The sequence below is a fragment of the Drosophila serrata genome, unplaced genomic scaffold, assembly GCF_035046125.1.
Source record: "Drosophila serrata isolate PLE 108 unplaced genomic scaffold, ASM3504612v1 contig_276, whole genome shotgun sequence".
Lineage (NCBI taxonomy): Eukaryota > Metazoa > Arthropoda > Insecta > Diptera > Drosophilidae > Drosophila > Drosophila serrata.
In genome coordinates, this window is record NW_028257174.1 from 2,116,949 (window position 1) to 2,137,271 (window position 20,323).

General features: G+C 44.0%; 3 protein-coding genes across 4 annotated transcripts; 1 reads left to right on the forward strand and 2 right to left on the reverse strand.

Moving 5' to 3' along the window:
* The first annotated feature begins 1,698 nt into the window (after window positions 1-1,698).
* Window positions 1,699-4,340, forward strand: PIG-K (Phosphatidylinositol glycan anchor biosynthesis class K). The gene is made up of 5 exons (XM_020948111.2): window positions 1,699-3,414; window positions 3,517-3,634; window positions 3,699-3,809; window positions 3,876-4,036; window positions 4,104-4,340. The coding sequence occupies exons 1-5, from the start codon at window positions 2,822-2,824 to the stop codon at window positions 4,201-4,203; spliced, it is 1,083 nt and encodes a 360-aa protein (XP_020803770.1). The 5' UTR covers window positions 1,699-2,821; the 3' UTR covers window positions 4,204-4,340.
* Window positions 4,341-7,620: 3,280 nt separating this feature from the next.
* On the reverse strand, window positions 7,621-10,516 carry LOC110180425 (uncharacterized). Its single transcript, XM_086835451.1, has 2 exons — window positions 9,436-10,516; window positions 7,621-9,367 (listed from the first exon to the last, which is right to left on the reverse strand). The coding sequence occupies exons 1-2, from the start codon at window positions 10,514-10,516 to the stop codon at window positions 8,571-8,573; spliced, it is 1,878 nt and encodes a 625-aa protein (XP_086691577.1). The 3' UTR covers window positions 7,621-8,570.
* LOC110180407 (nuclear hormone receptor 4) lies at window positions 9,835-15,742 on the reverse strand. 2 transcript variants are annotated; one of them, XM_020948061.2, is made up of 5 exons: window positions 12,726-15,742; window positions 12,516-12,664; window positions 10,984-12,432; window positions 10,774-10,895; window positions 9,835-10,600 (listed from the first exon to the last, which is right to left on the reverse strand). In XM_020948061.2, exons 1-5 carry the CDS (start codon window positions 15,740-15,742, stop codon window positions 10,520-10,522), a joined length of 4,818 nt encoding a protein of 1,605 aa, XP_020803720.2. In that variant the 3' UTR covers window positions 9,835-10,519. The 2 variants fall into 2 exon arrangements, with proteins under 2 accessions (XP_020803720.2, XP_020803722.2); XM_020948063.2 differs by having other exon boundaries at window positions 10,484-10,600; window positions 10,774-10,892.
* Between the last annotated feature and the right edge of the window lie 4,581 nt (window positions 15,743-20,323).

Here is a 20,323-nt window from a genome sequence, read left to right on the forward strand (position 1 = left end):
TTCATTATGGGTATAGCCTTATTCTCTACACTGCTTAGAGTTTGTTGTGTTTTGTTTATTGTTTATAATTACTTCAGGTTGAATATTATTATAACTAAAGGATAATGGTATAACCACGGTAATAGACAAATACGTAATTTATTTTTTCTATGAATATACAAATTCACAAATAAGAGAAATTAAATTACGCATACGTAACTCACTAGGGATGTTATTCCTTCGGTTAATCTTGTCGATTTCAGATTACTTTAGCTATCAGTTTTGTTTATTTTGAAATGGAATTTTAATTGCATTTATTAATTTAATGTTTTTTTTTACTTTCTTAACGTCTGGCAGCCCTTCTAACAAATACCATGCAAATTTAAAACATATGTTTTTTAAAGGGCATTGCACGGGCGACTTGTGTTTTTCGCCCGGCCTACGTGTTGTTTTTGGCAAATGTTTGCTGCTCTAGCCCCTCTCTCTCGCTCTGGTTCTCGCCGCATGCTCTCTCGCCGCGCTCTCCTGCTGTCGCTCTCTCTCTCTTTCTCTTAGCTGCATGTGTGTGTTGTTGTTGATGTTGCCTCTTTGTTGCGTCGGCAAAAAAATACAAAAAAAAGCATAAAAGCAAAGCAAAAGGACTCGGCTCGGAAACACGAAGTACGGGGGTGGTAAATGGGAAAATTGGTAAATGACAAGCGGCGAAGGCAGCTTCCCCCTCTTGCTTCCTTCACTTAGCCGCTCGTTCGCTCTGTTTCTAGGCCAAGCACTTTTCGGTTGTCCTGCCGATTTTTCCCGAGATTTTCCTCAACTTGCGATGCTGTGCCGTAGGTTGATGCTGCTGCTCCTGCTGTTGCTGTCATTATTGTTGTTTCCAAGGACGCCATGAAGGGATGCGGCATGGGAATCCTGCAAGTGTCAGGTGCCGACGGGTCCTTCGTCTCTCTCGCGTTCTCATCCCTCCCTCCCTCTCTCTCTTTTTCGTTCCATCTATCACTCTGTTCCCTCTATTGTCCTGCCACCCACATAACAATAATTTTCCCACCCGCCGCCGAAGGACCCTTGCGGGTAACTGGGTTAAAGGCAAGCTCTAATTGCCGGAGGAAAATGTGGGGAAATGGTGTGAAATAGCGGCGGAAATAAGAAGAGCCGAGGGAAAATCAATATCAATAGCTTTTTGCATCGCCTTCGCATTATTATGCAGCGCGCTCTTGACCAAATGGTCTTCGCCATAGCCATCGGCGTCGCCCTCTCTTCTTTCGATACCGTTTCTAGGGTGCTAAGCCATGGAAAAGCCATTTTCCATATTGCCCCAACTGGGTCAAGTGTTCTGGCAGGACATACACGCCATTTCCGCCGCAATGACATCATCAATTAGCCACGAAGGCCGCTTCGATCGATTATCCTAGTTATCGCTGGCTAACTATACTATCCAGGCCCATTTAAAGCTCCCCCAAACTCGGAAAATGCTTCCGTTGCCATTATTTTCCTTGAATTAACGCCCACTCGCTTAATTTTAAACAGAAATTGCTGTTTCTTTTCTCTGCGCTTTGATACAAAATTCACATTTAAAAACACACGTACACACACACACAGTTGCTTTATGGCGCAGCCATGAGTGTGTGCGTGTGTTTGCACTAAAGGCAATTGGAAAACGTAATGGCCGCCGACAAAATGCCACGCAGCAAGGCGAGCGAAAGGCCAGGGTAAAGCAAAAGCAGTGATAGGCGAATGGCGGCGCATAGAGCACTCGCCGATATGTGGATAAAAAGAAAACTTCCGGCAGAGTGGAGCGGAACAGAGCCTAAAAAGCTCATCCAAAAATCGACACTGCAGCAACAACAAACAAACAAACATACATACATACAAAAGAAAGAAAAAACAAATATGGAGGCATATGAAAACCCACGTGAATCAGAGAGCGGCGGCTGTGGCAGCCGACTAGCAATCACCAAGAACGACCGAGGAAAAGAGATAGAGACAGAGAAAGAGGGAGTGGAATGGAATGGAAAGAGAGCGAGGCAGAGAGCCTATGATCGCGGCGAATTCAGAGTTTCCAGAGAAGCCCAGTATTGCTGTCTTGGCACCATTTTCCCCATTTTCCCAGGTGCGCCGGTGTGTGCGTATACATTGGTGTGGTTGTGTGTGTGCCCCCCAATTCGCAGACGGCGAGAAAACAGTTAAATTCCACACGCAAACAAGGCTTTTACTGCCACTCAACACAGACACACTCATACATTAGCACATCTGTGGCGCTCTCCGCCTTTCGCCTTTGCCGCGCTCTTTATCGGCCTGCTCTTTGTGATTGCAGCGTCATTCGCTTTGAATTTTCTTCATTTTCAGATGCTTTTTTTGGTCATTTTACATGGGTTAGCTTTAAATTGTTCGCTGGTAATGGATCGTACTCGACGAGCACTAACTGTTTTATGTTTTAAATTGTTACATTTTTGCTTTTATGGGGGAGAAATAGGCTTTGGAAAATCGGGCTCATCAACATGGCGGCTCTGGCCGCCCTCTGTTTTTCTAACCACCCTTTTTACTTTTCCTCGGCTGACAAAATAAACAACAAAAGAACAAAGGTGCAAAACAATAAATAGAGCGTAATATTTACTATTTTTCTCAGAAAAAATCGTTAAATAGCAAAATTAAATGTTTTCAAAGTTTCTAGTATTTAAATTAGCCGGATTTTCACAAATACTAGATTCGCTTATGCGAATACGGTCACACAGGCCGTGAGTGGCGTTAGTAAATTTCTGTGTTTACGGTTCTTTCCGGCATCTTTTTTTCATCGCCATATGCGTTTTTCAAGAAAAGTTAAAACGCAATAAATTTGCACAAGAAAATGATACCTAAACTCTCAATTATCGTGTGTATCATCATCCAGACCATCGTCTGCTGCTGTCTGGCCGAACAGCCAGCGCAGGACACCGGTGTGTTGCCCGAGGGCTTCGTTGACGCCACCCAACGCTCGACGCACACCAACAACTGGGCCGTGCTGGTGGATGCGTCCCGTTTCTGGTTCAATTACCGGCATGTGGCCAACGTGCTGTCCATCTATCGATCGGTGAAACGCCTGGGCATTCCCGACTCGCAGATCATCCTGATGATTGCCGACGATATGGCCTGCAATGCCCGCAATCCGCGCCCCGGTCAGGTTTATAATAACGCCAATCAGCACATCAATGTGTATGGCGACGATGTGGAGGTGGACTATCGTGGCTACGAGGTCACCGTGGAGAACTTTGTGCGTCTGCTTACGGGGCGCACGCAGAACGGAACGGCGCGCTCCAAGAAGCTGCTCTCGGATGCCGGCAGCAATGTTTTGATCTATTTAACGGGCCACGGCGGTGATGGGTTCCTGAAGTTCCAGGACTCGGAAGAGATTACCAGCCAGGAGCTGGCCGATGGCATTCAGCAGATGTGGGAGAAGAAGCGGTAAGTCTGCCATCTCTTACTTATTTAGCTTTAAGGAGAAGGTGGTTTTTGATTAGTGTCGTGTTAATTACATGCCAATACCATAACTCTTACCTGCTGCAGTTACAACGAGCTGTTCTTCATGGTGGACACCTGCCAGGCGGCCTCCCTGTACGAGAAGTTCACGTCACCGAATGTCCTGGCGGTGGCCAGTAGCCTGGTGGGCGAGGATTCGCTGTCGGTAAGTTAAATCACACTAATAATTACACTTGGATGACTAATTTATCGTTGCTGCCGCCTCTCAGCATCATGTAGATCCCTCGATTGGCGTTTACATGATCGATCGTTATACTTATTACGCACTGGAGTTCCTCGAGAAGGTGCAGCCCTTCAGCAAGCGCACAATTGGCGAGTTTGTAAGTGGTTTTATTAGAATATTTGAATTTTTCTAAGGTTTTTTTCGGCTTTCCTTTCTTTTGCAGTTGCAAGTGTGCCCCAAGCGGGTCTGCATCTCGACGGTGGGCGTGCGCAAGGATCTGTATCGCCGCGATCCGCACAAAGTGCCGATAACAGACTTCTTCGGCGCTATCCGACCCACACGTGTCTCCACCGATCGCATCAACGTGACTCTAGCCAACGAGGAGTAAGTATATCTACCGAAAAGAAAGGTTTAGTTACTGCTATATTTAATATTATTATTAAATTTACAGCGACTTTATTGGTATCCCGCCGGAGACGGAGGAGAAGGTGGTGAGTAAGACCTTCAAGATCGTCATTGAACCCCAGTTCCCTTCAGAGTTCTTTAAATAAAAAGAGAAACAGAAGAAAAAAAACAAACCCTCTTTGAATAAAAAGAGAAACAGAAATAAATTCAAGCCCACGACGACACTAGCATTCATGTGATAATATTAGATTTTATTCGTAAATACATCATTTCATTATATTAATACATGTGTAATTTATTAAATTTATATGCGTGATCTCGAATCGTGCTTTAAAAATTGTCAATTATGGGGCTTAGTTCTCGTCGTAGTTTATCCGTTCTTGTTCTTTTTTATATATATATATATATATTTGCTAACATTTCATTTCATCATTTTATCATCTCTTGTTTTCTTTAAATTAAACACTACTTTAAACGTTCACTAATCAATCAATCAATCAATCCATCGTCTAACATTCATATCAAATCCAATAAAAAAAGATAAACAAATACTTATAAAAGTCGCTATATAGAATTTGAAATGACAAAAAAAAAACCTCCACAGTATATCTAGAATTTCTGTTTAATGTTTCTTTTTTTTCTTTTCTCTTGCTTCCCTTCTTTCTTATATTTCTTATTTATATATGTATGTTTTTTTTTTTGTGTTTTTAAATTTTTTTTTCAAATTTGTTTTGGGTTTTTGGGGGCTTCACAATTTTCTAATTTGGGTTGTAAACAAATTCAAAGAGTAATAACAAATGGCCTCCGAAGCGAGATCTTTGCTTATGTTTACTCTTAGTTTTCTTTTCTCCTTTTTTTTTTGTTCTTGTTTTTATTTTGTTTTTAGCATATGGAAGGATCTACTTCGTTTTGAATTATTGAATTCATTGTTGAATCATTGTTGAATTCATTGTTGAATCATTTAATACATATACACTTAGTATACATACATTTAATTGGGTTTTTAATATCCACTTTTGCTTCCATTGTTTATTTGTTGCTTACTTAATTTCTTTGCTTAATTCTTCTGTGTTTTTTTTTTTATATTTTATACTTCTTATTTTCGTTTTTCTTTTCTTGTTTTCTTTTTTTTTTTGCATCAGTCCCATAATTTGAGTTGTAGGCTTGGGTTGTTGTCCTCAAGATCAAGATCCAGATTAAGCACCATATGAAGTTCATATTGCATCCACGCTATACACTATAGGGGGGTGGGGGAGGGGGAGTGGTGTGGGTGGATTCGTTGCGGGGATGCAAGTCGGATCTAACCAAGAGCGGAGCTGGGTCTGGGTCTGGGTCTCATAAGCGGGCATTCGAGTTGAGCATTCGCATTGTAGTGAGTTTTCGTTCCTGGGACAAGGTCTGGGAGAGTGTTAATTTTCTGTCGTTAAAATTAGCTAACTAATGTCTATATCTTGCGATCTCCACTCTCTCTCTCTCTCTCTCTCTGATGTATATATATGTACAAAGACAAAGATTCGCCATCTGATCAAATCAGATTAATAATCATGGGTGGCTAGGAGGGGGAGGGGACGTCAGGAAATGGGATTCGGATTAGGGATGATGGGTCTTTGATTGATTTGAATCTCGATTACAGTTAAAGTCTAAGGTCCTAACACTTATTCGATAACACGCTGTGCAAAAATATTTGTTGATTTTGTTTTTCTGTAATTACTCCCCTCTCCAGATTTACTTTTTATTTATTTTTTGTTTTAAATTTCTTCTCACTTTTTTTTACTGCCATATATTTACTCTACAAAAAATGTTAATCCTTCTGCTAGCTCTCGTCCTTAATTTGCTTTAATTTCATATCGTTAATTGATTATTATGTCTTTTCGTTTATATAAACATACATATATATATATGTACTGTATGTATTTTCTTGCTTATTTATCCCTTTTTTTTGCAGTTTTATTTCTTTTTTTTTTTGTTTGTTAAAAAAACTACAGACAAAAAAAGAAAAGAACTCGAAAATAACATTTTTTGAAGGCAATTTGATGTCAGACTCTTGCTTTTATTTTTCTCGTCTCTTCTCGATCTCGTTCGTCTTCTTCTTCTTCTTTTTCTTCTTCGTGCGCAAACGTTTTTGGTTTTTAGCATACGTTTTGCTACTTCCGGTTCCGGTGGCGGTTTCGGTTGCGGTTGCGGGAGAGGGAGTGTCTATTAAGGATCAAGGATCCGCTATCTACACGACTGTTGCCATTGAGAGATTCCTTCAGTTTCATTAGTTTGTTTTTCGTTTATCACTAACCAAAGGAAGGGGAGAACGTAATTAATTATAAAATGCATTTCCTGCCTTTGTGTGGACAATTTCCATTGCATACTTTACAGGGCATATTTTCCGGGGCAGTCGCTAGGTGGCGCCAGCCCCAAGCCATGTAAAATGCATGTAAAAATCAAGGGATGAAGCATTTTTCGCATTAAAAAAAGCAAAATTAAAAATAAATTGCTTAAAAATCAGAAACAAATATATATATATATATATATATATATATATATATGTATTTATCATACAAACCAAGGACTCTAGGATTTTCGGGTATATAAAATTAAATTAAAAGAAAAGAAATATTCAAGAATTACATTTATTCAAAAATGTTGTTAAAAAAAATGTATACAGACAGCAAAAAAATCAACAAAATTAATACATTTACAAATTAAAACGTAGTGTTTTTACGACCATATATTATCGATAACAATCCGGGCATCGATACCGCCAATTTGGGGGGGCGATGGGCGATTTTTTTTGTTTTTGGGGGGAGGGAGGGGTTGCGACGATTATACGATTACGATATACAATTGCGCAATCGGTTTTTAGATTTAAAAAAAATAATATAATATATATATATATATATATATATTGAATCCTTTCTCTTGCGCTTCTCTCCTTTCTTCTTAGCTTTGTTTTTGTTTCCATTTTTGTTTCGTTTTTGTTTTTCATTTTCATTTTCATTTCTTAAGAAAGTTTGCTTGTTTTTGTTTTGTTTTTTCTGTTTTTGTTGTATGTACTATGCGTAATTAATGTGTAGTATGTGATTATGCGTCCTTAACTTAGGTATATAGTGTGTAAACAGTGTGTGTGAGTGTGAGCGTGCTGTGTGTTGTGTGTGTGAACGCTACCCCGCCTCGTCCCTCCTCACAGATCCTTGCAGATCCCTTCAGATCCTTCCTCGCATTACATATATAATTTGGGGAGGGGAAAATGCGTGTGTTTCTAAGATGCAGTTGATGTTTATCGAGTTCTCCTCATGCTCCCCATGTCTCTTACACAAATATGTGTTGTATATATATATATATATATATACATATATATATATATATAGCTAGTGTGTGTGAGTGTATTTATGTATTTAACATGTGTGTGTGTGAGGGGGATTTTATTAACTAACAGTATCTAAACAGTATAAATCTGCAAGAGTTGCGAGCGAAGTTCGAACCAATGAAGGCTTGATGATGATCTCTGACAGTACAGCGCTACTTCCGTTTCCGTTTTCCACAAATTGCTCTACCACTCTTTCTTCCCTCCCTTTCTCTCTTAAATCTCTCTCTCTTACTTGATCTTTCTGCCTCCAGAAAACGGTTCCTAATATATACTTGGTGTGGTCGCATTTCCAGCTCCATCTTCTTTCGTTCTCTCCTCTCCTCCTCATCGTCGTCGTCTCTCTCTCCTCCGTTACACATAATATATATACTATATATATATAGGCCTATAGTTTACATACATTTAAAGTTAATACAAAAAAAAAAAAAAAAAAGAATAGAATAGAATAGATAACTGACAATATGCATGCATCCTAAATGCTTGCTAATTAGCTGTGTGTGGCATTGTGGCTACATTACATATACTCGCTACTCGTTACACTTTACTCCTTTCTCGTTACTCCCTACTCATTACTCGCTACTCATACTCATACTCCTTTAATCGTACGCCTTGCTCATGTTAACACTTCAACTGCTCAATGACGGTTACAAAAAAAATGACATGATTACATATATTTTCTTTTTTGTTTTGAAATTGTTTAACTTCGCTCATAGTTTTCCTAGCTTTCTAGTTATTGTGAGGGGTGCGTATGTGTGTGTGAAAGTGTGTTTGTTATATATGGGATATGGTACAGGGTGTGTTTCCAACAATTAGACAAACTAAAATACACGATAGATCAATTAGGCTCTACATTATGCATGTAGCAATAGTAATAATAGTAATAATAGTATTGTAATAGTAATAATAGTAATAATCGATAAGACATAACTAATGAATAGTTAATAGGTAATGATATCCATAATTATACATTATACATGTACAAATCGCATCGTATTGTATCGCATGTATATATATATATATATGTGTGTGTGTGTTTGTGTGTAGTTTATCGTTAATCGTAATCATAAATCGTAAATTGTAAATCGTAATCCGTAAATCGTAAATGGTAATCATAATCATAAAACATGCTCTCTAGGTGTACGATTCTAAATTAATTCAGTCATCAGGTAACATTGTTTTGAACACAACTACAGTAACAGAAGCTGAGGTGGTGGCTGAGGGTGAAGGATTTTGATTTGGATTAGGATTTGGATTTGGATTTGGATTGAATGCGGGGGAGGAGGAGTTCGAGTTGGACCTGGCAGTGGCGGCACTAAGATTATTATAATTATTATTGTTGCTGGTATGTTGTTGTTGTTGTGGTGCTGTTGTTGTAGTTCTCTTGATTCTCATATTGATATTGGTTGTTGCTTGTTGCATTGCTGGCTGTGGCTGTGGCAGTGACTGTGACTGTGGCAGTGATTGTTGTTCTGGTTGTTCTTGTTGTTGTGGTGCTAATGTTGCTGGTGTTTGTGTCGTTCCAGCTCCAGCTGGCTCCTTTGGCGACACGGCAGTCCATTGTTCTTGTTGTTGTTGTTGTTGCTGTTGTGTTGCATGTGTTTCGAATGAAATGTTGCATGTGCTTAATGTTCTTAGCGATGTTGTTGATGATGAAGATGTTGATGATGTGGCAGTGTGTGAAGCTAAGGCCAGTGGCAACTCTAGCTCATCGGTTTGAGTCTGTATATTGACCATGTTGCTCATGTTGCTTAGGTTGCTTAGGTCGCTTAGGTTGCTTAGGTTGCATAGGTTGCTCATGTTGCTGGTGCTGTTGCTGATCTTGTTGTTGCTTCTGCAGCAGTTGCCATTGAGCAGGCGTTGCTTGCTCCCGCTACTGCTGCTGCTGCTGCTGCTGCTGTTGCTGTTGCTGCTGCTGTTGCTGTTGTTGCTACTGTTGCCGGTTGTCCTTGTTGCTGACATGGCAAAGGGACAGGGACAGTGGTTATCGCTAACAACAGGGCTCACAATTCTTTCTGCTTACCATTCGCCACCAGATTTTGACCATGATTCTGGCCCACACTCATTTGGCGATTATGCCGGCTTTGTGCAGCAGTTGCTGCTGGCATTTGCTTGCTGGCTGCCACCAAGCTCAATCCGGCTCCGAGTCCTGCTCCAGCTCCAGCTCCTGCTGCTGCTGCTCCTGCTGCTGCTGTTGCTCCTATTGCTGCTCCCACTCCCATACCTTTTGTAGCCGAGTTGCTGCCAAAATTGATTATCCTTCGGGGCAGTTTCTGTTGCTGCTGCTGCTGCTGCTGCTGTTGCATTGCCAGCAATTGCTGCTGCTGCTGCTGCTGCTGACGCGCCGTGGCTATCTCACTGAGACTGGCCAGAGTCACCGCCGTCTTTAGCACATGCGCCGGCGTCGGCGATGTGGTGATGGCTGCCGTTGTCGTTGCTGTCGTTGTTGTTGCAGCTGCTGTTGCTGCAGTTGCTCCTCCTGCTGCCGCGGACACGGAGCGCTGTGACATTAAGGCCGTGTGTAGAATTGATGTATATTGTTGCTGTTGTTGCTGTTGATGCTCAAGTCTTTTGCTCTCTTCTAAACTGTTGCTGCTGCTGCCGTGATGATTGGTGGCCTTGCCCGCTGGGCTGCCTTGCCTGCTGGAGTAATCCCTGGCAGTGTCAGCAGAGGAGGAGGATGAGGAGGAGGAGCGGGCTATCTGCTCGGCCGCAGCCGTCAAGGTGGCCAAAGTGGCTGCCGCTCCGCTCAGCAGCGAGGTCTTTAAAATGGACGTGGATCGTGGCTGCTGCTGCTGCTGCTGCTGCTGCTGTTCCTCCTCCTCCTCCTCCTGCTGCTGCTGCTGCTGCTGCTGCTGCTGTTGCTCTGGGTCCTGCTCCTGTTCCTGGGCCCCAATCTCGATCTTGATTTTGGGCAGATCACGCAGCAGTTGATGCTGCTGCTGCCTGCTCCTGCGCCGCTCCAGCTGCCGCTCTTGCTGCTGCTGCTGCTGCTGCTGCTGCTGGTGCTGGTGCTGGTGCCGCTCAGGTATGGGATCAGGTCCTGGCGGTACTCCTCCTGGCTGATGGTGGTGGGCGGTGGGCAGCAGGCCATGCTCAAGCATCTGCTACCTTATGCTCGCCGAATTCAGCACGAAGGGCACATAGAACATCTTGCTCTCGAGCAGCAAACTGGCTGCGGCCTGGATCTGCAAGTGAAAGGAAGCGAAAAGCCAAAGGGGTTGTAATCGGAGTACAAGTATTAGTCTCAATTTCGAATTTATCGAGAAAGTTTTCTCATAAATCGTGACAGATTTTCTTAGATTTAGCCCTGTACTAGGATCTATATATATAGAAAGTTTTGGGAAATCCTTTTACGTACCTCTGGTATGTGGGATAGAAGCTCACTGAGCCGCGCCTGCGGATTCTGTGGCGATGAGTTCTGCAGGTAGGAGCGTAAAACCTGAACGTACCGCTCCTGGATACTCTCCAGTTCCACTTCTGCTGGATTTAGAAACGGAACGAAAAATGGGTATAACATGAGCACTGAGGTGTGGATAGGCAAAGAGTGGGGTGAAATCGGAGCACGTACCTTTATTCAGCAGTATGTAGACCTTGAGGCAGACATATTCCTCCATTTTGAGCTTGATGCGACGGAACATGATGGTAATTTGGGTCATCTTGTCCACCATGTGACCCACATCCAGCTTCAGCTGCTCCATGGCAATGGGCTGGCCCATTAGCGTGGTGAGGCAGGTCTGCAGCGTACTCAGATGCGAGTTCACCTCGCTGACGAACTCTGGATCGTCCTTGTGAAGGGGCTGGGCGGGCGATGGCAGTGGCGTTGTTGTCGGTGTCGTTGCCAGCGGCGTTGATGCCGGTGAACCGTGCCTGCTGCTGCCCACACCCACTCCGGTGCCAGCACCAGTTATCGCACCCTGTCCCTGGCCCTGACCACCCGATCCTGGATCGCTGCGTCGCTTGCCATGCAGCGCCTGATAGGCAGCGGTGGTCAGGATTAGGATCTCATGCCACTTGTCCGTCAGCAATTTGGTGTGAATCTCCACGGGTATCTCCAGATAGAAGGGCAGCTTCTTTGTCCACGAGACCAGCTTGTGCACAATGGAGTCGCCGATGTTGCACAGCTTCTCACTGATCTCGGACTTGTCCTCCAAGAACTCACTGAAATGCGGCAGCGTGGCAATATCCTCCATGGCATCGCAATCGATTAGGGTCTGGATCATGGCCAGGGCATGCTCATACGAGATCTGTCGATCCTTGGACGAGCTAACTGCCGAGTCCAAACGATGACGCAGATGTACAATCTCGCTGGGATTGGTCAGTGCCGTTTTCAGTATCGTTCCATTAACCAGATGCGGCGGCAACTGGGCGCCACCACCGGCCACTCCACCACCAGAGCCAGCTCCACCATTACCACCACCTCCACTCGATTGCTGGTGATGATTTGAATGGTGTTGCTGCTGCTGCTGCTGGTGCGGGGAGCTCAGCTGCAGATGCGGTGACGACTGCTGCTGCTGCTGCTGCTGTTGCGCCGGACTGTGCATGGGTGGGGCCTGCAGGAGCTCTGGTTTGAGCACGGGACCCAGAAACATGGGCTTCATATCCATCAGCTTGGCCTGCTGTTGCTGCTGCTGCTGCTGCTGCTGTTGTTGCTGCTGCTGTTGCTGCTGCTGTGCTGCTGCTGCAACGGCAGCGGCCAATTGCTGCTGCTGCGGCGAGAGCAGGTGATGCGGCGATAGCTGGGGATGATGCTGCTGCTGTGGATGATGTCCCACCTGGTGGCCCACAACCTGGTGGCCCTGATGGTGCAAATGATGCAGCGGCGAGTGAAGCTGCTGGTGCTGCTGCTGCTGCTGATGCTGCTGCTGCGCCTGCTGCTGTTGCTGCTGCTGCTGATGCTGCTGCTGGGCCTGTTGCTGCTGCTTCTGGTTGGTCTTCTTGTGCTTCTTGTACTTGACCTTGTATAGATTGTAGACGGCGCCGCTATTGCGACCGCCAGGCATGCGATCCTCGCGAACGGCTAGGGAATAGAGTGAGATCAAGGATTAGTTATATTTCGTCTCTGCTTGGAACTAGAGGGTTCCTAGAGTCGTGTCCACTCACCTTGCAGCACCATGCCCTGCTCGATGCACTTCTTAAATCGACAATACTGACAACGGTTGCGCTGTGCTTTGGTTATCTCGCAGGTTCCATCCGCCACGCAGGTGTAGACGCGTCTATTCTGCACCGTTCGCTTGAAGAAGCCCTTGCACCTGCAATGAGACAGAATATAGAATATATTCCAGATCATGGGAGTAATAACAAATTACTCACCCTTCGCATGTAATAATGCCGTAGTGCAGGCCAGTGGCCTTGTCCTCACAGATCATGCACACCAGCGGCTGCTCATCCTCGTCGGTGGGTTCATGCGGCGCTTCTAGGCCACTGCCTACGCCACCGCCGCGTCCACCCAGTGCTCCAGCTAGGGAGCCACCGCCCAGGCCCGTCGAATTCGAGCTGCCCCATTGCTGCTGCTGGGCGCTGAGATTCAGCGCCTGCAGTTGACCAGGCGGCAGCTGGGAGTAGTCACCCGCCCACAGGCGCTCCATATTGAGTGCGTGCGGGGTGCGAAAGGGATGCGGCCTTGCTCGCATATCCTGGATGCGGGTCTGGCCCAGGGAGAGCAGCAGCTGGGCGGCTTCCTCGTTATTCTGCGGCGTTACGGATGAGGGCGTGCCCGCGCCGGATACCGAACCACCGCCGGAGGAGCTGGGCGTTAATGAACCCGCCGATGGCGAGGACAGGCAATGCTGCTGCTGCTGCTGTTGCTGCTGCTGCTGCTGCTGCTGCTGGGATTGTTGCTGCTGTGTATGCTGGTGATGCGGTGACTGCTGTTGCGTATGCTGTCCTGGATGCTGCTGCGACTGCTGCTGCTGCTGCTGCTGCTGCTGCTGGGCCACCGATGGCGGTGGCGGCTCATAGCCCCAGACCATGGTACGAACGCCACAGCTTTCGCCCATTATCACCGTGGGTGTACCCCTTGGCGGCGTCTGCGATGGGGTTTGCGGTGATAGCTGCGACGAGGACGAGCTGCTGGAGGGATGCGGTGAGGGGCATTGAACGGAGCCACCACCTGGTATGCCTCCATTGCCACCATTACCTCCATTACCGCCGCTGCCATTGCCACCGCCGGAGACGGAGACGGGCCTCAGGTTGCCCAGCGGTCCACCAATCACCTCCGGTTTGACTCCATTGATCCGGGCGTTGCTGAAGCATACCATCCGCTGGGCTGCCACAGCAGCAGCTGCTGCCGCCGCTGCTCCACCAGCGGATTGCATTAAATGCGGCAATCCGGCAGCCACCTGCTGGTGCACCTCGCTCTTCACCCGAAACAGAATGGCTGCATCCCGGTTGCTGTTCCTCAGAGCCAGCGAGGCGGGATGCATTAGGGCCAAAGCCTGGGGCTGCTGCTGCTGTTGATGCTGCTGCTGCTGCTGCTGTTGCTGGTGAAGATTGTGTTGCTGCTGGTGGAGATTGTGCTGCTGCTGTTGCTGGTGGAGATGCTGCTGCTGCTGTTGCTGCTGGTGGTGATGCGGCGACAGGTGGCGTTGGCTCACCTGATTGGGCTCCTTCTTGACACGCACCAAAGAATGCGGTGAATGCTGCTGCTGCTGCTGCTGTTGCTGCTGCTGCTGCGCCTGTTGATGCTGCTGCTGCTGTTGCCCCAGCAAATGATGCAGATGTAGCTGCTGCTGCTGGGTTAGATGCTGCATGGACTGGCTAAGCAGATGCTCTGTGGGCGGGCTGCTTTTGCGCAGCGTCAGCGGCTGGGTGAGCTGCTGATGGAGATGGTGTGTCTGGACAATGGCCGATTGTCCCAGGGAGCCATGCGATGGCGGACTGGCGGATACGCGACTCAAATGCTGCTGCGATGAGCTAATCGATTGCTCTCGCTCCCGGTCCCGGTCGCGGTCGCGGTCCCGCTCCCGTTCCCGCTCTCGTTCCCGCTCTCGTTCACGTTCACGTTCCCTTTGCGTGCTGGATGTGGAGGAGGGCGAGGCTATGGGCGGCGGTGGCTCTGACTTGATACGCGAGGGTGTCACTAGCACTGTCACATGTCCTGCTGCTGCTGCTGCCGCCGCTGCTGCGGCTGCTGCTGCTGCCGCTGCTGCTTGCGCCGCTTTGGATTCCTGTTCCCGCTGAAAGGCCAGCATTTTGGTGGACACACTGAGTAGACGCTCCTCCTTCACAGATCGTATCACACTCATGCCCGCTTCGGTTAGCTTGGCGCTCGTGCTACCGGCCACACTGGAAACGGAGGATACAACACCATTGGTGGGCACCACCGTTGAAGCCGCCGCCGCCGCCGCCGTCGTCGTTGTGGTCGATGGCTTCTCCTCGAGGGAATCGGGTGAGGCTCGACTGCTGCCACCATTGCTGCCGTTGCTGCCATTATTGTTTTGGTGTTCCTGGTTGCTGGCAACAGCAGATGCAATGCCACCGGTACCAGCTCCAATCGTTGGCTCTGCCTGCTGCTGTGACGGTGGCGGTGACATTACCGTGGAGGCAGCTGCCGCTGAGATCGCACTGCTGGAGGAATGGATCTCCGCTTGGTGCGGCTCCTGCTTGATGTGATTCTTGACAGTGCTGTTGCTGCTGCTGCTGCTGCTGCTGCTGCTGGCGGGACATGTGGAGGAGGCTCCAATTCCAGTTCCAGCACCAGCTGTTGCACTTCCAGCCCCCGCTCCAGCGTTGGGCGATGTGCTGGATGATGATGAGGATGATGCTGATGATGAGGCGGAGGATGATGATGATGAGGCGGAGGAGAGCGTTGTGGAGGATGTCGAGGAGGTGGCCACCGCCGCTGTTGTCGACGATGTGGAGACCGCTGTGCTTGCTCCTCCTCCTCCTCCACCTCCACCTCCACCGCCACCTCCCGCCGTTTCCGCCACGGCTGCCACCACTGCCGCCAAGGAAACGGTTACCGCCGGCGAGGATGCACTGAGTGGCAGTGGCAGTGGCAGTGGCAGGGGCAAGGGCAGCGCCATGGGCAGGGGCAGGGAGCCTAGTCCGGATCCCACACCAGATCCAGATGTTGCCATCACACCGATACCGCCACCGGCGCCGCCACCACCTCCGGCTCCACCAGGACCACCTCCTCCCGTGGAGCTGCCGCTGTCGCAGAGCTTGGGCGACATGGGAGCCAGCAGATCCGGCGACGAGGTGGACGTGTCCGCAATGGACTCGCCGTCACTGCTGCATCGCGAATCGATTTTCCGCCGTTTGAGTTTGAGGTCTTGAAAAAGGCTCATTTTATCGAGCTCGCTGTACGGGCCACGGCTCAGTGTCATAATTCCTAAATGGATAATAAATGGTAATGAGAGAGCAAGAGAAAACAAAAATTGGGGTTAGTTATTATGGAAAGGATCAGGATATAGAAATTTTTCACCGCTAAATAATCGAAATAGATCGTTTAATATATGTATATATATATATTGAATATAAATAAACATAAATAATAAAAAGTCAGTGTCAGAACTTTTGCTTAAAGCAAAAGCAAGAGATTTAAGTTGCGTTTAGTTATCCTGGATCAGGATCAGGATTAGGATCGGAAAATTCCCCCAAAAGGGTTATATCAATATAGATATACTCAGTAAATATCTTAATATAAATGAAATTCATTAAATGAATTAGTTATAGAAAACTTCGTGTCATAAACTCAGTGTCATAAATTTTGCTTGAAGCAATAGCAAGATCATGAGAGAGAAATAGTTATCCTAGGCAGGATCTGATCCAAAATAATCAAAAAGATAATATCCATATAGAAATAATCAACAGATTTCTATATAGATTTTTAATTTAAACAATTTCTGTATGCAAATCAGTGTCATAACTCCTTTATACATTTTTTATAAGAAAGTCTAGAGAGTTCTGGTATCTATATGTTATATAATTAGTTGTTAAATATTATTAAGGCAATTTTGAGATATTTCTAATTTTATAAACCTACATTATGTTAAAATAAATAAAATATATATAAAAACTATATTTTTATCTTTTTAATTTACTTATAAGATAAAGTAAATTAAAAAATGGATGGATATATAATGAAATGGATGGATAATGAAATTTAACACCTGGTGAACTTCTTCGGCCTGAGAAATTCTTAGCCTATGAATCGCAGATGCAGATAGTAGATAGGTGTTTATACATAAGTTAACATAAATTTGTTGCGGAAGTTTCTATTGTTTTTTATTTTTATTATTGGACTGAACTGGACTTTGTTTTTGCATCGATTTGCGCTGATGGAATATAAACAAATAGCCAACGAATTTGCATTTACTTCCCCACGGAGCTAGAGACAAGCTTAAAAGGCACATAAAACTGGTTAGGGCAGGCAAAAGAAGTCGAAGATTTGGCCAAAAGCGAATGAGCCAAGATGCGAAACACGAGATACGAGAAATTCGCTTAATTACACGACATCGATCGATCAGCAGCACTAGGCCAAGATGAATGATAAATGCTTGCTAAGAACTCAAACTCAAACTCGAACTCTTCCCTTGAAATTAGGTCAGATTTAGACAAAAGCTATGGTCTTTATGGGTTTCAGCTTTTGTTTACGATCAATAAAGATCCGTCAAGATATTATTATATATATATGAAAATCGGAATACTATATAATCAAACTTCCAGAGAAACGGTTGTAGAGGATCAGTAAGTACCTTTAAACAGTAAGTAACTATGAACAGTAAGTATCTATGAACAGTTAGTACCTATGACCAGTAACTAACTAATATGAGTAAGTATTTATGAGCAGACAGTAACTCTAAACAGTAAGTATCTATGGCCAGTAAGTAACTATGATCAGCAAGTATCTATGAGCAGTAAGTAACTCTGAACAGTAAGTATCTATTAGCAGAAAGTAACTCTGAATAGTAAGTATCTATGACCAGAAAGTAACTCTGAACAGTAAGTATCTATGACCTGCAAGTATCTATGATCAGTTACTAACTTTGAACACTAGTAAACAATGACTTGCAACTTTTGAAACACAACACATATCTGATACGTGGCCGGCAGCAGTCACTTCGTTCCGGCGATGTTAGAACAAGTTGGGAATTATATGCACAGATGTGCGAGATTTGTTTTAGAACGAAGAGCAAGCTATTTGAATGAAACTATTGAGTTATTCTCCTATATAATTTTACTAATATATATGTCGGAGCATGATGAATCGGTGGACTATATATATATATATATATATATATATAGCTGCCATAGGAACGATGGGAAAATTTTAAGAAGAAAAATTATTACTTTTCCAGTTACTATGAACGGTAAGTAGCTATGATCAGTAAGTATCTATTAGCAGAAAGTAACTCTGAATAGTAAGTATCTATGACCAGTAAGTAACTCTGAACAGTAAGTATCTATGACCAGTAAGTAACTCTGAACAGTAAGTATCTATGACCAGTAAGTATCTATGATCAGTTACTAACTTTGAACACTAATAAACAATGACTTGCAACTTTTGAAACACAACACATATCTGATACGTGGCTGGCAGCAGTCACTTCGTTCCGGGGATGTTAGAACAAGTTGGGAATTATATGCACAGATGTGCGAGATTTGTTTTAGAATGAAGAGCAAGCTATTTAAATGAAACTATTGAGTTATCTCCTATATAATTTTACTAGTATATATGTCGGAGCATGACGAATCGGTGGACTATATATATATATATATATATAGCTGCCATAGGAACGATGGGAAAATTTTAAGAAGAAAAATTATTACTTTTCCAGTTACTATGAACGGTAAGTAGCTATGATCAGTAAGTATCTATGAGCAGTAAGGAACTCTGAACAGTAAGTATCTATTAGCAGAAAGTAACTCTGAACAGTAAGTATCTATGAGCAGTAAGTAACTCTGAACAGTAAGTATCTATTAGCAGAAAGGAACTCTGAATAGTAAGTATCTATGAGCAGTAAGTAACTCTGAACAGTAAGTATCTATTAGCAGAAAGGAACTCTGAACAGTAAGTATCTATGAGCAGTAAGTAACTCTGAACAGTAAGTATCTATGACCAGTAAGTATCTATGAGGAGAAAGAAACTATGATCAACAAGTATCTATGAGCAGAAAGTAACTCTGAACAGTAAGTATCTATGATCAGTAAGTATCTATGACCAGTAAGTAACTATGATCACTTACTAACTTTGAACACTAATAAACAATGACTTGCAACTTTTGAAACACAACACATATCTGATACGTGGCCGGCAGCAGTCACTTCGTTCCGGGGATGTTAGAACAAGTTGGGAATTATATGCACAGATGTGCGAGATTTGTTGTAGAACGAAGAGCAAGCTATTTGAATGAAACTATTGAGTTATTATCCTATATAATTTTACTAATATATATGTCGGAGCATGACGAATCGGTGGACTATATATATATATATATATATATATATATAGCTGCCATAGGAACGATCGGAAAATTTTAAGAAAAAAAATTATAACTATTCCAGTTTTCAACAGATTTTTATAAATTTTGATACAAAGCCATTATATAATAATCTAGATTTTTGTGTAAAATTGTATACAAATCGGACTACTATAGCATATAGCTGCCATACAAAAGATAGTTCAAAGTAGGGGAAACCGCAAAACGGTAAATTAAATTAAAGCAGTTGATGCTGATTTAATTTTAATTTTAAATCAATGTTAAATTTATGAAATTAAATTTATAAGTATTTTCACTTATTTTTTAACTTTATGTACTTTAATTATATGCCATTTTTATACGAAATGAAAGGGATTTTTGAGGTATCTTAAAGTCGTACCAAATTGGCTGGAATAAAAGTTTTTTTAAATTATCCTTTGGTATTATCCATTTAGTTCTAGACTTCATATCTGAAGTTCTATAAATGTTTCCCTTTAATTTTTAATTTTCTATAAATTAAATTAAATGATTTCTTGTAAACTTTTGGTATTAATCTCATAGACTTTCTTTTCTGTGTAGGCTGCAACAACAGCTGAACTTTCGATCGCTTCAGAAGTTCTATATATCTCCTCCTCCCTTTTACCCCTGATCCGATTCGGTCATTTAGTGCGTTGGCCCAGCAACGAGTTCGTTCTCTATCTCCAATTGGATTCCGATTCCGATTCCCATATACATATATATATGTGTATATATATTCCCTTTCCCCAAACCGATCTAACCCCCCCCCTTTTCTATCTATATCTATCTAATACCGATCTCTCCAACTTCGGCTCGGTTTCGGTTCGGTTCGGCATCGGGCCGAATGAAAGATCGTACTCGTGCTCGGGTGCTCGTACGCATTCGGCAGCGGCTGCTACGACAATGTCGTTTGTGTGTGTATTTTTAAAATTTGACCTATTTTCATTATCAAGCGCAAGATTATTCTAAACAATAAAAACCATGCGTATGCGTCTATATCTTTCCTTTTTTTTTGTTTCTGTTAAAGTCTGTGTGTAGGCGCGTGCACACGCAACTGTATACATACTAGAGAGTTCAGATAGGCAGAGACATACATACATATGTATGGAGATATAGCAGTCACCTGTCCAGGTGAGTGCCTGTATCTATGTATCTGTTACCTGGCGGTCGAGAGATCAACAGAAACTGCATTTGAGGCAAACAAAAACAAGCCACAATTTACGATTAACGATAGTATCTAATCTTAACTGAATAATTCGTCTTTTTTGGAAGCGATTAAATCAGAATCGAAGAGGGAATTAGTATTTTTTTAGTCAAGTGCAAGACTATATTAATACCCTAACAGGGTATTATAGTTTCAGTCAGAAGTTTGCAACGGTTGTTAAATGTAAAAGATCAGTAAGTATCTTTCAACAGTAATTTACACCGAACAGTAAGTATCTATCACTAGTAAGTATCTATGAGCAG

Coding starts and splice junctions, on each gene's coding strand:
- PIG-K (XM_020948111.2), top strand. CDS start 2,822: ATGATACCTAAACTCTCAATTATCGTGTGTATCATCATCCAGACCATC. Junction 3,415..3,516: donor CAGATGTGGGAGAAGAAGCG/GTAAGTCTGCCA, acceptor TACCTGCTGCAG/TTACAACGAGCTGTTCTTCA. Junction 4,037..4,103: donor GTGACTCTAGCCAACGAGGA/GTAAGTATATCT, acceptor TTAAATTTACAG/CGACTTTATTGGTATCCCGC.
- LOC110180407 (XM_020948061.2), bottom strand. CDS start 15,742: ATGACACTGAGCCGTGGCCCGTACAGCGAGCTCGATAAAATGAGCCTT. Junction 12,665..12,725: donor GGCATTATTACATGCGAAGG/GTGAGTAATTTG, acceptor GTCTCATTGCAG/GTGCAAGGGCTTCTTCAAGC. Junction 12,433..12,515: donor GCAGGGCATGGTGCTGCAAG/GTGAGTGGACAC, acceptor TCTATTCCCTAG/CCGTTCGCGAGGATCGCATG.
- LOC110180425 (XM_086835451.1), bottom strand. CDS start 10,516: ATGCTTGAGCATGGCCTGCTGCCCACCGCCCACCACCATCAGCCAGGA. Junction 9,368..9,435: donor TCAAAATCTGGTGGCGAATG/GTAAGCAGAAAG, acceptor TTGCCATGTCAG/CAACAAGGACAACCGGCAAC.